Source organism: Panthera leo, chromosome B3 (genome assembly GCF_018350215.1).
Source record: "Panthera leo isolate Ple1 chromosome B3, P.leo_Ple1_pat1.1, whole genome shotgun sequence".
NCBI lineage: Eukaryota > Metazoa > Chordata > Mammalia > Carnivora > Felidae > Panthera > Panthera leo.
The window spans coordinates 111,942,456-111,960,200 of NC_056684.1; the positions used below are offsets into that span (position 1 = coordinate 111,942,456).

General features: G+C 38.1%; 1 protein-coding gene across 8 annotated transcripts; it reads left to right on the forward strand.

Moving 5' to 3' along the window:
* The first annotated feature begins 99 nt into the window (after positions 1 to 99).
* CCDC196 (coiled-coil domain containing 196) lies at positions 100 to 14,950 on the forward strand. 8 transcript variants are annotated; one of them, XR_006203172.1, is made up of 11 exons: positions 100 to 163; positions 1,973 to 2,176; positions 2,275 to 2,427; positions 3,701 to 3,797; positions 4,491 to 4,541; positions 6,457 to 6,558; positions 6,765 to 6,848; positions 7,349 to 7,427; positions 7,812 to 7,953; positions 14,511 to 14,569; positions 14,751 to 14,779. XR_006203172.1 is itself a non-coding variant. In XM_042940652.1 (10 exons), exons 2-10 carry the CDS (start codon positions 2,127 to 2,129, stop codon positions 14,868 to 14,870), a joined length of 795 nt encoding a protein of 264 aa, XP_042796586.1. In that variant the 5' UTR covers positions 100 to 163; positions 1,973 to 2,126; the 3' UTR covers positions 14,871 to 14,950. The 8 variants fall into 8 exon arrangements, 5 of the variants coding, with proteins under 5 accessions (XP_042796586.1, XP_042796587.1, XP_042796589.1 ...); XR_006203173.1 differs by having other exon boundaries at positions 7,368 to 7,427; XR_006203174.1 differs by lacking the exon at positions 7,812 to 7,953 and having other exon boundaries at positions 7,368 to 7,427; positions 14,751 to 14,791.
* Positions 14,951 to 17,745: the final 2,795 nt, after the last annotated feature.

The following is a 17,745-nucleotide window of genomic DNA, read 5'->3' on the forward strand; positions in this document are numbered from 1 at the left end:
GACAAATATTCTTCTTGAAGTCAGATTACAAGTTGGAGAAATGGGCATCGGAATGTTAGGGAATAAAATGTGCTGATTGGCCACTGAAAAGAACATATTCTGATGTCAGAATAGCAAATGTTCTTCCCTGTTCAATCATTTGCAAGCAAGGACACAAAGGAAGGTGAGTTGGATGCTGCCTGTCCATTAAGTGTTTTAAAATTCTAACATTATTCTGCCAACCAAACATTAAGACATGAAATTTAAAGAGGCTCTGCTTTAGTATCAATGCCATTATTGTTCTCTACTATTTGATACCACCTACATCTACAGTCTAAAAAAACTATTAGTAATTAGTCCACTTAGTTCCTTCTTTTAGCTAGTTTGTTCACCCTCATTAAATCCAAACTTTTCATGGGAATTCTTAAGACAACCAGTGTGAATTACATTGTGCTTCATCTGATATGACTGTTCTAATTTAATGTCATATTATACTAGCTATCATATAAAACGTACAAGTGGCACATATTTGCTTTAGAAAATGTATTTGTAGAGACTGCCTAAGAAGGTTTGCTGTAGAAGATCCTGATAGGAAATATTTATCAGATCCAACCAGGGGCAGATCCAGGTTTTTTGGGACCCTGAAGTATACATAACTTGGAGATTTCCCTCTTTCTAAAAAAAGAATACAAAATTATGGATATAAAATGAGGTATGGAGCCTTTGAGAGAAGTTTGTAAAGATAAAGGGCTCTGAAGTTTAAGTTTCATCAGCCTCATATAAATCAGCCTTTTTTGTACTTTGTATTGCTTAGGGCATTAAACAATCCCCAAACCCATAACAACCAAAAACACATGAAAAAGTAAACACCTGACATGAGCCAGGAACTTCATATAATATTATATTTAATTCTCACTCAAACCTTTTGCCATTCTCATTTTTACAAAAATGGGACCCGAGGCTCAGAGAATTTGGTAACTTGCTCACAGTCAGCTCACTTCTCACAGTGAAGCCAAGATTCAAACCAAGATCGACGAACTGAATCTTGCGTTATTTCCACTACAATATCCTGCCTTTAAGGTTTCCCAAAACACAAAGAGGTTAAGTTACTCTGGAGGATGCCCATAGAAGATGCCCAGAAATGCTCAGTCAATACTTGAAATTGACATGACTTAATTCATATTTGAGAACATCACTAAAAATATTGCCCTAAAGCTGTGTTTAAAGGGCTTGAAGAAAAAAATAAAAAATAAAAAAAAATAAATAAAGGGCTTGAAGAAACAAATGTGTGACTCTTTGGGTTATTTTCTGCTCACTAAGTTACATAGATGAAGACAGAAAATCTTAGTCTAGGAGAAATGTGGTTCTAGCAAGGGAAGAAAAATGGAGGCCGAATCAGAATCTGGAAGTAAGTGTAAATTTGCAGTCTCTCAGGAAAAAGCCTGGCTGTGGAAGGACATACCGATAGTATGGATTTTTCACAAATTATGTCTCTTGCTATGTGTCCAGTATTATTCTCTCTTGCCCTGTAGTATATCAAGTTTTGAAGATAGGAAAATAATGATAGTTAGCTCATATATTGCTCACTATTATATCCATAGCTTATATTTGCCAGTTTGGCCTTTATTTTTCAAAAATGTCTCTTAGAGGTTTTTCTCTTCTCCTAAGAACCTCAGAAGGTAGATGCTCTGTATTTATATTTTCCTTACTCACAGAATCTGGACAGTATGTAGTAGACATTTAATGGAGGTTACTTGGCATGGAAGGTGGTGTTAGTGAGTTATTTTTGACCAGCCACTGTTTTCTAGGAATTCCATAATATAGATGTGTTCTGATTCTCTGCCCCATTCAATCAAAGACTTCAGGATAAAACTTTGGGCATTGGTTAAACCTAAGGAAAGAATTGATCAGATGTATCTAACAGTATTTTCAGTCAACAAGCTGTCTCTGATGTTGGAGTTACTTAAAAGACCTGTTGATTCTGTGGTCTTAGGGCCATTGTGACTCAAGCTGCAGCTAAAACCAGTCCAATGCAACAGACGTTTCAAGAACAGCAGCAGAAAAATGATGACCTAACTGAATGGAACAAGAAGGCACGTATTTTCAAGAAGACATCTCTATTCTTAGAGTAGAAATTTCCCTTCAAGATGACAAGTGGTTCAAACCCTTCAGGATCTTACTTGCCCTCAAAAGTAAGGTGAGCCTTGAACAGATGCCAAGTGGTAACTATCCAGAAGGGAAAGGAGAGTCTCTATTATTAACCTAGGCTAAAGACAGATATTATTCTTCCCACAGATGTTCCAAAATAGATGACAACTACTTGAAGGAATTGAATGAGGACTTAAAGCTAAGGAAGCAGGAACTGCTAGAGATCCTAAAACCTCTTGAAGATAAGAACAATCTCTTATTTCAGAAGTTGATGTCTAACTTGGAAGAAAAACAGAGAAGGTAAGGGCTCCCTACTCAGGATTTCCTAGAGGGGAAAAAGCTGGAGAACTTTAATCCGTAGGATTAACAATGATTATTTACATTTTTAAAAAGGTTTAGACATTTAGCTATAATAGATAAAGAATTTGTAACCACAAATCAGTGGCAAGTAATCTTTTATTTACTTTTAGTAAAATTACATATGACTCAGCCCTCATCTCAAGGAGCTACAGTTATCACCCTTCTTCCCTAGGATGCCCACCCGAGAAACAGAGAAGAGCCTTTAGTATCGTCAGTCTACCATGGTTACACTGATAGCTCCTTATACATGTTTGTGGAATCACTTTAGGGTAGATGACTCTGCTCTTCCCATGCAAAGCAGGGAAACAGAAAAATTTTCTGGGCCTAGGAGTCTTCTGGAGGTCTGGCCTCTTTAATATGCCAGGCAGATAAGGTCTCAACTCTTAACTAGAGCACTCACTGTTCTTGGGACCCACCAACTTTGTTTCCTTTCCAGTCTCAAAGAATCTCACCTTAATGGATCTACCTTCATTCTCTACCCTTACAGTAAGCATCTCAGGGAGCCCCGACTTTTGGAGAGCAAAAGCCAGGCAGAAAGTTGTGATCAAGCACCAGCTGCTTACAATGCAGAAATAAACGTCTCTCAGGGCAAGAGAACACAAAGGCTTGCTTCGCTGCTTATAATTAAGGAGGAAAAAGTACCATAAACATAAGCATAAATTAATGTTTTTAAAGAATAGAGAGTCTTTGACTCACTTGGTATTGATTCAGATTTTGTTAGAAACTTCTTGATGGCTTGGATTCTCTGAGAGCTACCATAAGGATATAAGTGGTTTCCCCAACTAACTCAAATGTCTTTCACATGGAGAAACAATACCAACAGAGATGGGGTAGGACATAATTCTTGGATTTATGCTGAAGACAACAGATTCTATGAACTCCTTCTTCACAGGGGTAAAACACCCTTTCTACCCCAAAAGCCATACACCAAAATATTTTTCTGAAGGAGTAAAGAAGAGTCTCACTGGCTGTTGGAGGCCTAAGTTTTGAGCATTGTTGAACACAGAATTCATTTTAGAGCACATAGCTGAGGCCAATGTCGACTGGGAATAAAATCATCCTATAGAGAACTACTATGTCCAGAAGGAATTCTGTAATTCCTATGACTTCGGCACCCATCTCTCTCCCTTGACAGAACGCTTTCTGACTGCTTGCAGAGTATTAATACTACCCTTTAGGAAGTATTATGTTTTGGGACGTCTTTCCATTCTAGTCTACAGATCATGAGGCAGATCATGGCAGGCAAGGGGAGTGAAGAATCCTCAATCATGGAGCTCATTAAGGAAGCAGAGGAGATGAAGCAGAATCTGGTAAGAGTTTGGTGGGCATTTCAGGGAATTGCCTCCTGAACAGGGCTCAACTCAATTACTACCATCAGATGTGGAAGGAAAGACAGTTCATCTCTAGCATCTGAGGCTCCAATACTCCTATCTCCTTCATTTAGAAAGGGGTCAGATGAAACGTTGGGCAAATTCAAGACTTGGTAGCAAAAATTCTATTTCTTTTTGACTCTTAAAAACTTTTCATTTAAGGGTTAGTAATACAAGCATATTAACCCTTCACATTTCAGAAAGAATAGAAAATACCAAAGTAAAATAAAAGAAATAGTTTGCTTCAGGAGACTCATAAGAGTTTAAAAAACCAACAAGGTAAAGGATCTTAAAAATTATAAATTAGTGGTCTAAGCCCCAGAGAAACTTATGTATGATCAAAACATCTTAAGTGTTGTGTGAGGAACACGTTTCTGTTGATATCATACTATTATTACCATAATTAGAGTTATTATTAAAAATCATTATTATTTTTTTATTATCATCATCATCAAACTCATCTCTCATGTTCCTGGATTTTGAGCTAGGTCTATTTATTGCCTTCCTTTATGGTTTGTTTTATACCTGTGTCCCCATCCCTTTCCCCTCATTATTTATAATTTCTTCCAATTTCACTTTAATGACTGGACAAACACGTTTCTGTTTGTTTGGTTTCCTCCCCACCCCCAACAGGAAAGGAAAAACAAGATGCTTCGGAAGGAAATGGAGATGCTATGGAACAAGGTGTGCCTCTAAGGATCTCTTGTTAGAATTGTCTTACAGACCCTAATGCAAAGAATTTCCTTCTCCTCTGTCTCCTCTGTCTCCATTTTGTCACGTCCAGCTTCCATCCTTGCCTCCTTCCAATCCATCCTTCGCACAGCAGCCAGAGTGATATTTTTGAAATAATCAAATCACGTCGTTATTCTTATGGAAACCATTTATAGCTGCTCCTTATTGTGGCATAATGTGGCTGTTGCCTGCCTCTCTCTTCTCATAGAAGTCTTCCCCTTACTTTCTATGCAACCCACACGGGCCTCCTTATGGATTCTCAAACATGCCCAGACTCTTCCTATCTCAAGGCTTTTGCTTTACCCTGGCCTATAATACTATTTCTTTTGGTTGGCTCATATTCATGCTTCGGGTCTCTGCTTAAATGTCACCTCCTCAGGGAGGTCCTCCTTGTTCACTCTATCTAAAATAGGGCACCCCAGGGCGCCTGGGTGGCTCGGTCGGTTGGGGGTCCGACTTTGGCTCAGGTCATGATCCCGTGGTCCCTGAGTTCCAGCCCTGCGTCGGGCTCTGTGCTGACAGCTTGAAGCCTGGAGCCTGCTTCAGATTCTGTGTCTCCCTCTCTCTGGCCCTTCCTCCCTCTCTCTCTCTCTCTCTCTCAAAAATAAACATTAAAAAAAATTTTTTTTAATAAATAAATAAAATAGGGCACCCCTTCCTCACTTTCTATTATATAACTCTATTCATGTCCTCCATAGCACTTTTTATAATTAAACTTATTATTTTTATTTTATTATTATTATTATTATTATTATTAATTATGATTATACTTGTTTCTTATCTCCCTGACCCCCTCTGGAATACAAGCTCCTCCAGTTTCTTGATTGCTTTGTTCATCTCTGAATCCTTAGCATGTAGCACAATGCTTAGAACATAGTAGACAATAAATGTAAGTTGGATGGATGAATGAATGAATAAATACCTAATTCTAATTCTCCTATGATTTTGCAACAATCACGGCATTGCCTAATATATAATAGTAGGGCCTTTTGCTGGGAAACCAGGTGGGAGTGGATGTTCCTTTGTAGTCTAAGTCGTTGGGATTTGAGTGCTTTTTCACAGACTAGAAGACTAGAAGAATAGATTGTGTCTTGTGATATAAACAGTGTGTAGTGTGATCTCTGACTGCTTTTTTCATATTAACTTTCCACAAATAATCAGGATACCATCAAGTCTTGCATCTTGACCTGAGATCTGCTCCTACTTCTCAGAGGTAGCTACAAATCAGTTCTGTGAATTGTCAGTTTTAGTTCTTCTGTTTTTGAGTCCTTGTGATAAGAACTATGCCAGCACAATTCGTCTATGAAAACCCAGCTTCTTCAAAGCTCCCAAAAGATTTTAAAAGGGATGTCCCTGTATGTTAGCTTGTGACTGGCTTTCCCTACCCATAGTTTTAGACAGCAGAAAGTGGAGAGAGAAAAACAGTATGGTCAGGGGTTAAGAACATAAGCTTCAGGGTTCACAAGATCTGCTTCAAATTCCAGCTCTGTACTTTTGTAGCTGTGTGACCCTAAACAAATGACTTAGCCTCTTCAAATATCTTTTCCTCATTGGAAAAGGTAGAAGTAAAAATAGTCCTGTGAGGCTTAAATGAGAATGTTTGTAATGTAGTAGCATATTGTAAATAAGTAAAGACATGTGCAAGTAGCTTATAGTACTGATGGCTTATAATAAGGGTACAGTTAATAGGTTTTATTGTTATAAGTTACACTAAAGAGACCAAATAGAAGGACTTGTTCCATTCTGAACCCCATTTGGTAGTACACTTTTCTGGTCGAACCCTGACAGTTTCCTGACTGGCAGAAACCAAACAACCTTGACCTATATTGGTTTTCCACTTCCCTCACTAATTCCCACTAATTTAAAGCTTTGCCAAAACGTCTCTCTACAGACATTCGACACAGAAGAACTTGGTGATCAACAAAAAGCACCGCAGATAAAAAACAAAGCAGACTTGCAGGATGGGAAGGCAAGTGGACTACGTGTTACTTAGAATTTCAGGGTTGTTGATGCCACACTGCTGGAAACAGCCTGTTGACAATCAGGGCTAATTTGGGCAGGCAAATAGGCAGGATCTGGGTCTTGAGCATATGTGTGTTGGATTTACTGTTGGCTGAGACATTGTACTTCTTTCCCGGGACCTTCTCTTCCTTTAGCTCTCTTCTTTTATCCCAGGTTCCCAAAACCCCCTCCTCACCTAGGAAGACCAAGAATGAACTGGAGACATCATGTGCAGAGAAAGTGAAAGAGAAAAAGAAGGTAGTGTGATCTTTCTGAATGGTAGGGGCTTTTAGAGGTGATAGAATGGAGATTTTTAATAATGTATTAGTATGCTCCTGAAACTGATACAAGTTTTATAGGAGATGTGGTTCCTTTGGGATATTATATTTGAATCAGAGTGGCAATCCAAGTTTAGGGGAAATAACGTTAACGAGGGCAAAGTGGGAGAAACTATACCAACAATGTAACTCCACAATAACTATGTGATGTCAAAACAATAGCTAATTTGTTTTTGAACATTTATTTAGGGATATTATGCTTGTATCTAATCTTCTCACAACAAATTTATTCATAAAAATTGATTCTATTCATTTAGCTTTTAGCTTTTAGAGCATGGATTGTACCGATGAGGGCTACTAGAAGGACTGTGCAGTTGAAACCAATTTATTAGTGAATCTATGACAGCATACTTTGGCTATGAAGTCTTTGCAGCATTTTGAGAACGCTGGTTTCTGATCTCAATTTATTTTGTCACCCAGAAGCTCTTTCTTCCACCAGGAAAAGCCACAGAGGAAAATGGAATGGGTCAGGTATCAGGAACAAGCCAACATCCTTCAGGTACTAAGATCTTCCAAGGTTGGACATGGGATACAGTTTCACTCAAGTAATACAACGTCTTTTAGTTTCATAATAGTAATCCCTATGCCCTCCTCTGGATTACCAATTATCCTGCTAAAAGAAATGTTCCATGGCGAGATTGCTGTGGAAACCTATCTCCAGCTTCGCCTTGAATAACTTAAGATAAATACATTTTTTTTCCTTTAGTCTTGATTTTGTTCTATTTGAAATGGGGGTGGGGGGAATCACAAATACTTTCTGCCCAACTTTAAAGACTGAACATGATGGGATCATTTTAAACTTCTGAGTAAAAAGGTTTCAAGTAACAGGTGGTTTAGAGAAGCCAATACTATATGTGTAGCTCTGAAAAATGTTCTCCTGTAGAATGGCTTTAATGGCAAAACGATGTAGTTGAGAATTGAAGCCTTGAAGAACTACCAGAAGGCCAATGACCTGAAATTATCACTGAACTTACAGCAGAATTTGGAGCCAAAGCAAGCATATTTTACTCTTCCTGGGTCTTGAGGTAGGTAAAGTATCGGTATACATGTGGAGGTTTTATTTTATTTTACATTGAAAATTCCATTCCTTGCAAAGTGATTACCACAATGCCTGGCACACAGTAAATTAAATGTTAGTAGTGACATAATAAGTTTTATAACTATCATTATTTCTCAGAAGCTCTGATAAAGTAAGGATTCCTCTGGAGAAAATGAATTTTCTTTTGTAAAGACTAAATTACATATTATGTACTTAGTATATGTAGCTGATACATAGTTGACACCTGATAAAATTAGTTTCCTCCCTACTTCCTCCATTTTCCTAGGAATTATTGTAGTTTGATCTCATGAAGGCCAAAGAGATAGCCATTTGACAATGGGTGTGAGTTTTGCCAATTCAGATTTTTCTCTGAGATTTTCAGTGTTTCCTCCCCCCTCCCAAAGAATTTATGGCATCATTAGAGAAAACAGTATATTTTACCATAAAAAAAAAAAAAGAAAAAGAAAAGAATAGGGGCGGCTGGGTGGCTCAGTCAGTTAATTGTCCAACTTCAGCTCCAGTCATATCTCATGGTTTGTGAGTTCGAGCCCCGTGTTGGGCTCTGTCCTGACAGCTCAGAGCCTGGAGCCTGCTTCAGATTCTGTGTCTCCCTCTCAATCTCTCTACCCCTCCCCTGCTCGTGCTCTGTCTCTCTCTCTCAAAAGGGAATACACTTAAAAAAATTTTTTTAATGAAAATAAAAGAATAGCTTTTGAGGGACAGGAGAAAAGGTTCTTAAATTTTCAGGGATCTATGAATCTGAACTCTATTTTTTAATTTAAATTATTTTTATAATTTAAATTATATATTTTTTAATTAATTACATATAACATGTAATATATACAAAAGAATGTACGGAATATATGTAATTGTGAAACAAGATAATAAAATTACCCCCCATGAATATACCAGTCTACTTAAGAATGGGAAAATACTTAGTACAGATGCTCCTGTGTGGAATCTGAATTCTATTTTAAAAAAGACACATGCAGTGAGAAATCATGGTTAGGGGATGACAATGTTTTATTAGTATTGGTATCAGTATGTATATCTCTAATTTCTTCTCAATCTTATTCTATTAAGGGCTTGAACAGCTGATAAAATCACAGAGCACATAAGATTAAATAAATATATGAGTAAATCAAATCAGAGAGAAAATAAGTTGAAGCCAGGTAAATACATGAAAATACATGATGAAAGTATTATATATAGTTGGTAGAAGCAGGCTTCAAACTTGGTTCTGGATTTCCCAGAAAAAGAAACATGGGTTTACATTGTCCACAAAATAATAATAAACCAATTGCTCAGGAGAAATATAGATTTTACTAGAACTGAGACCAGAGAGAAATTTCTCTTCCATGGAGATGGGATACTCTACATATGTTATAGTAGCTAATGTCCTCAACAATATTTCTAAGGTGAATTCAGAATCTAAATTTCCTAGCCTGTTTCTTATCTTTGTTGGCACAATATAATAAAAAAAATTATCAATCTGAAATTTTTAAAAAGCAATGGGTCAGTTCAAGATGATTTGGTCCATGTGCACAGCACACTATTAGTCTGACTTGGCCCATAGATAAAATTTACAAAATCTAGATGGCTGGATCTACTACCCATCCTTTAACCTGTGTTCTACTTATATTTTTTCTTTTAACTATTGCTTGATAAGAATTGGAAAACAGAAAGCTTGAGATTTTCTTCTCCAATAAGAACCTAGAATACAATCAGAAGCAATATAAAGTCATCAAGGTATAAATTTAAAAGATGGAGGAGAAGAGGGTATGAGAAGGACAGATTCTTGTTTTACTTTAAAATTAGCTGAAGGTCATTTCAAAGGATCTTAGAGTAAGGAGTTTAAAATCTTTTAGCTCCAGATTCAAATCAAGTCAAGATTAGTAAATAGTGAAGGGTTCCATTTGATTCAATCACCCTATGGAAATTTTTTTTTTTCCTTCCTTGCAGAACGTTGAATCTTTGAACTTTGGACTAGGGCAGCCCACAGATCGTACCCTCTTTTCTCTTATCTCCTCTTTATGCTTCTGGAGAATTAAGTGATAGGGCACTAAATTTCCAGTTACTACAAATGAAAGTAGCTACAGGCATGTGTGACCCATTACTGCTCTGTCTTATTGATTGTGCATTCACTGAACACTGATTATAGGCCAGTTTCATTTTCTAACACCCACATAACACAAAATCTTTGGGTTTATTTGAGCCTAAGTGGATCTGAAATCTGAGTCCTAGATTTTGTTTATGTTGACTTCTTTGTTTGATTATTGAAAAAAGAACAAAAGAAGCATTAGTTTTCTTCGTAGAGGGATTTTTAAAGTAATTATGTTAAGATAACATTATCAACAGTGATATGATACGGTTTAGTCATGCTCAGTGTTTCCCAACTTCCCTTAGTCTATTTTTTATTCAGTATGTTCTGTTTAGATTGACTTCCTTAATTTCCTAATGCATTCCTGGAAAATAAAGTTAATATTACTGTTTTATTATTTTTTTAAGTTTATTTATTTAAGAGAGTGCATGCATGCATAGAGTGGAGGAGGCAGGGAAGGGAGAGGGGAAAGGGGAGTGACAGAGAAAGAATCCCAAGCAGACTCTTCGCTGCCAGCACGGAACCTGGCCCTACACCGAAACTACAAGCCACAAGTTTATGACCTGAGTTGTAAATCAAGAGTCCGAGGCTCAACCTACTGAACCATCTAAGCGCCCCAAAATTCCTATTTTAAGTGGAAAACCAATAATAGTTTTCCATAATAGAAAGTAAACTTAATAAGTATACTGAAAACAAGATTTTAATGTTCTAACCAGATGCTAAAGCCTGAGGTCCGTTTTATCTTTATTAGGAAGTGAGATTAGCATGGTGTAGGGAGTTTTAAAGCAAACCTGCACCAAACCGAAAATTTCTCCTTGATGCAATCGAGTTTGAAGAATTGAAAAGGGAGTAATTTTTTCACTGTGATTTATATAGCATTTAATGCTGTGTTCTAGAACCTCCTAAATTTATTTCAGTTGCCACTCAAAATCATCTCACCATCAAATTCTGGAAACAGTACTTTAATAGAAAAGCTCTGGTTTTACAGTCAGATATATGAGCCACAGGCCTTATTCTGAGGCTAAACAGTTAAATAACCCAGGCAAGTCATTTAGTTTCAGTTTTTTCTTTGCCTAAGACAGTAAAAACATATTATAGAGCATATTGAAAACATGTGGTTTTGGGTAATGCTCACAATAAAACTAGTTCAGAAAAGCCAGGCTTCTGACTCCTTCTCCAAAGTTCATCTCCTAGAATGCGCAGAAAATGCCAGTGTTAAAGCATATGATATCTCATGACCCTTCCACATCTAAAAGCTATGATTTAAATCTGAATTTATCAACTTTTTAATATGTAATCGTCCCAATGAAGACTCATACTCCTAAGGGTAATTTGTTTAGTAGTAAAGGAAACTGTTCAAAATGGGTTCACAGTTTGTAATTCTGCATTTAGCCCAGTAGGTGGCACCAATCACATCCAGGCTTCTAGTCCACAAATAGTGGTAATTCAGGAAACCTGAAATATCGTCAGAGAGATTGGCCTTCTATTACTCTTAGGACAAAATGTGCTACATTTATATATCAAATGAAAAACAAAACTATTGATGTTTTCTTCCATGCTCTGCACTGAGGTGTATTACTGGCAGCCTTGATTAGACCTTAATAAACTCCATATTCTGCTGTGCAATCCTTACCTATTATTCTATGCCTTGAACTAGAGTTCCCTCCATTCCAAATACATCCACTGTCCACTTCCTCCACAATACCTATCTAATACTGTTTCTTTCCACCACAGAAAAGTCAGGTAATTGGGACACTGAATTATAAAATGAGTTGGGCAATTGTACACGGTGTTGATTTTTTGAAGTTTAAGTCCTTAATACTGTTCCTAGATACAGTTCATTTTCCTCTAGTTCCAAAAGATTTGAATTTCACAAACCTGTCTTAAAGGATGAAGTGTCATTTTGGACACACCTCCCAGCAAATCAGGGTATAGGCCCTTCTGTTCTAGGCATTTCCAAATAGAAAAAAGGTTTCTCCCACTACTCTTGGCCAAGAATCCCTCCTCCCACACAAACCGTCCTGTGTGCTGGTTGGCTGTGTTGCAGTGGTGTGATCTATTTGGTTGGCAAGATACAATCTTGTGTTAATATTAGTTTGTTATACTTTACGCAATCCATACTTGCAAACCCTCTTGAGGCCCTGGTTATATATAGCATTACCTTTGTCAATCTAATCTGTTTGGCATTCCGCCTCGCCTAGGCTTATAGAAGAGAAAAACATTTTAGACCGAGTGAAGTCCTTATGGACATGGGTCACATGTAAAGGGATTTTCTTTCCCACCAGTGTAAAATTACAATTTGACCCAGGCTATGGAACAGTCCTTCCCCAGCCTCTGTAGAGTCAAGAGAACAGTTCGTGGTCTTTGGCAGCCATGTATCTTAGAGAGCACAGGCATGAAATAATCTTTCAATTCAGCTGAATTTTCCATCATGCCTGCTGGTAGTTTAAAGAGGAAGTTTATCTTCGGCAATAATATAACTGACGATAAGACATTTGATTCTGACAGACTTCTTTTCTCTCCTCCCCTCCACCTCCTCTCCCCACTGAACTCATACTCTTGGCATTTCCTTGAGTTCTTTTGAGAAGAGGCTGAAGGTTGGATGTGAATATTTTGCTACACTTATAAATTCAGATGAAAGCCCAGTGAGGTGGGAAATGAATACTCTCGAGACCTTATTTATTCTATAACTCTCTCTGTTCTTAAAGCAAGTCATTCTTCCTGGCTTTAACCTTTACTTCACTTTAGTATTACTCTTCCTGATGGCTGACATATACTCCAGTAAGTGCTGCCAAATAATGTTAAGCTAAAATGCTAGAAAACAGGGTCAGAAACCCACAGTTAGCTCAAATCTGGGTCCCTGATAAATATGTTTTTAGGTTTGTTTATTTATTTTAAGAAAGAGAGAGAGCGTAAGCAAGGTAGAGGCAGAGAGAGAGGGATATAGAGAGAATTCCAAGCAGGCTCCATGCTGTGAGTGCAGAACCTGACGTTGGGCTCGAACTCAGGAGCCATGAGATATTGACTGAGCCAACCTCAAAAGTCGGAAGGAAGCTTAACCAACTGAGCCAACCAGGCACCCCTAAATATGGGCTTTTTAAAGCTTTGAGGCAACTTGAACCTTTTGTGGATTTTGTTATTTTATTTTATTTTATTTTATTTTGTTTTGTTTTGTTTTGTTTTATAGAGAGGACTCACGCAAGTGGGGGAGAGGGGCAGAGGTAGAGTGAGAGAGAGAATCTTAAGTAGGCTACATGCTCAGCATGAGCCCAACTCAGGGCTCAATCCCATGACCCTGGGATCATGACCTGAGCCAAAATCAAGGGTCAGACATTTAACTTACTGAGCCACCCAGGCAACCCAACTCGAACTTTGAATGTCAAAGTTAGGTTTCTGTTATAGTAGTACTACATAGTAGTTACTATAGTTACTACTACTACCTATAGTAGGTTATGAAGTTAATTTTGAATCGAAGTCATTTTTTCACTTCCTATAAAACCCCACAGAAGTCCAGGGGAGAATAAAATTCTTTCTTCCTAAAAATAAATTTTGAAGGTTGAAAAAAATAAACTGTACCTTTATTAATATTATGATTATTTCAATGAGTGACAATAGCTTCCAAACTTTGTAATATCACACACTTAGGAAACTCAGCAGGATTATTAGGATAGGGTTGTCATATTTAGCAAATAGAGGATGTTCAGTTAAGTTTGAATAGCAGATAAATAATTAATGTTTTAGTATAAGCATGTTCCAAATATTTCATGGAACATGCTTATACTAAAAATTATTTAGTGTTTATTGAAATCCAAACTTAACTGGGTATCCTGGCAACCCTAACCTAGGACAGACTCACTACAGAGCCTACTTAAACGCCCCACAATTCTCCCCCCCCCCTTTTATTGGCTCTCTTCTTCTTCATCTCAGCCTATGCCTGTCATTCTGTCTGCCTCCTTTTTTTGTCCCCTCGCCCACCTTTATCTTTTTTGTTCTCTACTGTCCACAGTTGGCCACTTTTATGGAATATGTATCTGGGTTATCTGAAATATATATATGTATATATATATATATATATATATATATATATAATTTATCATCCCATTTCTTCATGTAAAAGTTATATTAAACATATGCTTTGTAGGCTCTCAAAATTATTTCTACTTGCATATAATCCTCAAATGATTTTCTTCCCTCCGTGGGACATGGGCCCTCAGCAGGGAAGGGTTTGCCACTTGAACTCTAAAAATACTGTTTGAAGTTATTTTCTAACACAATTACAAAATCCACATTAATGCTAATGCCAGAGTCATTCTACAGTGATGCAATGATATGTGATGTGTGATGAATGTTAGTAGCCTTACAACTCAAAATAAAACCAGGTTTTGTTTTGTTGGGTTTTTTTCCTCAAAGAAAGCTCCCATTTTCCTAATGTTTCCCACCAGGTACTGTGAACACTACAACTACCAGCAGATTAACTACCAGCAAAAACGAATCTAATGTAGTAAGAACTACTTTCATTTTCAAAATTATTTTAAAGGCTTGCATAGTGTAGATTTTTAGAATTTATTTGTTGAAGTACATTCTAATTTAATATTTTTAGGAGATTTGTAAAGTGGGTGCCAGGGCACTTGATGTTTTAACTGTTTTTTGGGTTCCCCTCACCCCGCCCTTCTATGTTGTAGAGAATTCTGGGATCAAAAACCTACACAGAACAACAAAGAGCTAAAGGAAGTCAGTTTGATGATGTAGGAGGGAGGATCTTTTTTCTGAGGTCACTGCCAGACGAAGCTCTGAAGGATTAGAAGGCTTTCACTCCGTTTGCTTTGGACAGATTTAAAGACGAGGCACAGCCATTTGTGTTAATTAAAATCTCTCAAACCTTTGTTTTAGTGCAGTTTATTCTGTCCCCACTAAATTGGGTGGAAATGCTAGTTAGATGTTTGACCTTAAGCATGTCAGGAATTTAGTCATTTAGGGATTGTAAAATGGTCCCTGATTATTTTGATAGCTTTTGATTTTGAAATGACTAGGTTCAAACCACATTGTATGTTGTTAACAAGTCCATGAAAGGCTGTTCCTCTCCACCTCTGAAATGTTTCATTCTGCACAGATCCATCACTAACATATGAGCAAAAGTACATACAAAATAAGGAAAATTATAAGCCTTACAGTTTTTTTACTCTCTTGTCTATCATGTCCAACTGTCCTAGTTTGCCTCCTAGTTATCTGCCTCCATTCTGCCTCCTCGTTATCTTTTCCTTTAATATCTCCTACCTTCCTATCTTCTACCTAACTGTTTTAGTTCAGGCCCTTTTTCCTGCCTAGATTAGCACGGCTCTTAATTGGTTTCCCCTCTCTAGTCCCTCTATTCTATCTTCCACAGCACCTGAAGCTGTCTCTTCTAAAAGAGGAATGAGCTCATGTCTCTTTCCTACTGGTTTTCCATTGACTTTAGTATAAAGTCCAAACTCCTTCATAGACCATATAATGATTTACCTTCTGCCTATGTCTCTAGTCTCCTTTTTCACTGTATCTACCTTTCTTCATATATTGAGCTCAACAGACCTATTTGCAATTCCCCTGATGTGCCATGAGGTCTATTACCTCCATGCCTTTGCATAAAGTTGATTCTTCTCTCCTTGTCTATTTGCCCATTAACATTTGTCCATAGGGCTGAGTTTGGTGCCCTTCTCCCATCCCAGCAATTCTCAATTTTAACTATTGTATTAGAATCTCCCTGGGAGCTTTTAAAAATACCAATTCACTTGGTGAGGGGCCAAGATGGTGGAACAGCATGGAAGTTTTTTTGTGTCTTACATTCATGGAATACAGCCAGATCAACACTAAACCATCCCGTACACATAGAAAACTGATTTGAGGATTAACACAACAATCTGCACAACCTGAACCACAGAATTCCACAGGTATGCAGCCCGCAGGGGTGAACTTGGGGAGAGAGAAGCCACCGAGGTCAGGGAGCTGTTTTTGCTTGTGGAGAGAGGACAGGGGTGGAGGGGGGGTTCAGGAAAAGCACCCCCCCCAAAAAAAAACACCTGGAGAGAAAGTGGAAAAGTGGAAACAGTGCAGGGACTGAACTAAAAAGGGAGAAAGGAAAAAGGAGAGGGTTCAAATTCCATTAAGCTCTATAAACAGGGGGAGTGTAGAGTCTGAAATGCCACAGCTCAATACCTGGTGGTGCCCTGGTGAGAAGGGCGAATCCCCAGGAGCAGAGTGAAGTTGAGGGTCTTTGGGCCACACAGGGAGAGGCCGTTCCCCTGCTGGGAGGACATCTGGTAGAGGCTGTGTGGCTCCCCCAAAGGCCCCAGTGGACCCGGGAGAAAAACCACATTCACGGGTGCTGGAACAAGGTCATTGGGAGTGAAGCCTGGTGCCAGCTGTGTGGTGTGATTTTCCATAATCTCTGAAACATGGCTGCCACATGATCGCGTGAACTTTTTCTGGGGTAGGCTAGCACTCAGCTGCAGTCTCTGGGCATCAGCAGCAGCATGGTCCCTTGAACGTTCCTGGGAGCAGCCGGCACCCAGTCATTGCTGGGTGAGACCCTCCCACAGAGGAGCAGAACGGGTCAAAGCTGCAGTCCCTCAGAAGTAAGGGGTTGGGAAACACAGCTGCATCTGAGATAAAACTCAGGAGGGAGGTGCTACCTGGGGCTTGGTCACAGACAGCGTAAAAGCGGGGAGTGGATGGAAGCCGAGGACAAAGGACGGGTGAGCGATTACTGGTCGGGGAGAGCACACAGTTCGATACTAGAGACTGGGTAGCTGGGTGATGCCATTTTCACTGTTCCCCTGCATGCGCATAGGCACCTACGAGCACCGCAACACTCCACCCCAGTAGGCTAGCAACGCCATCTAGTGGAGAATGGAGATGTTACACTAAGCCCTGCCCAACTGGGCCAACCTCACTCTTCAGGAACACAAATCCGCTTGTTTAGCTGAAGGACTATAAAGCTCTTCATAGTTTGACTTCTAGGGGAAAATGAAGTAATTTCAATCATATTTCAGTGTGTTCATTGGTCCATCTTTTCAATTTTCTTTTTTTTCTCTTTTTTTGTTTCTTTTCTTTTTCTTGAATACAGAAAGAGTAAAAATTTATTTTTATTTTCAATTTTTATTAAAAATATTTTTCTTTGTTTTTTACACTATATGGTTTACATTTTTGTGAATTTTTCAAATTCTATTTTGCTTCCATAATTTCAGTTTTAAAAGATTGTTTATTTAATTTATTTTTTAATTTACATCCAAGTTGGTTACCATATAGTGCAACAATGATTTCAGGATTAGATTCCTTAATGCCCCTTACCCATTTAGCCCATCCGCCCTCCAACAACCCTTCCAGTAACCCTCTGTTTGTTCTCCATATTTAAGAGTCTCTTATGTTAGGTCCCCCTCCCTGTTTTCATATTATTTATGTTTTCCTTCCCTTATGTTCATCTGTTTTGTATCTTAAAGTCCTCATATGAGTGAAGTCATATGATATTTGTGTTTCTCTAATTTCGCTTAGCATAATATGACTAGTTCCATCCACATAGTTGTAAAAGATTTCAAGATGGAAAGATTTCATTCCTTTTGTCCATCATTTCATTTTATTGTTTCATTGTATTCATTTTTTTTTCAAATTTTCAAATGTTTTCCTTCCCCCTGCTTTTTTCGCCTT

Excerpts from the sequence above, each read along its gene's own strand:
- CCDC196 (XM_042940652.1), top strand. The coding sequence starts at position 2,127 with ATGACAAGTGGTTCAAACCCTTCAGGATCTTACTTGCCCTCAAAAGTA. Across the intron at positions 4,542-6,456 it reads TGGAGATGCTATGGAACAAG|CTTTGCCAAAACGTCTCTCT; the intron begins GTGTGCCTCTAA and ends ACTAATTTAAAG. Across the intron at positions 6,849-7,348 it reads AAGTGAAAGAGAAAAAGAAG|AAGCTCTTTCTTCCACCAGG; the intron begins GTAGTGTGATCT and ends TTTGTCACCCAG.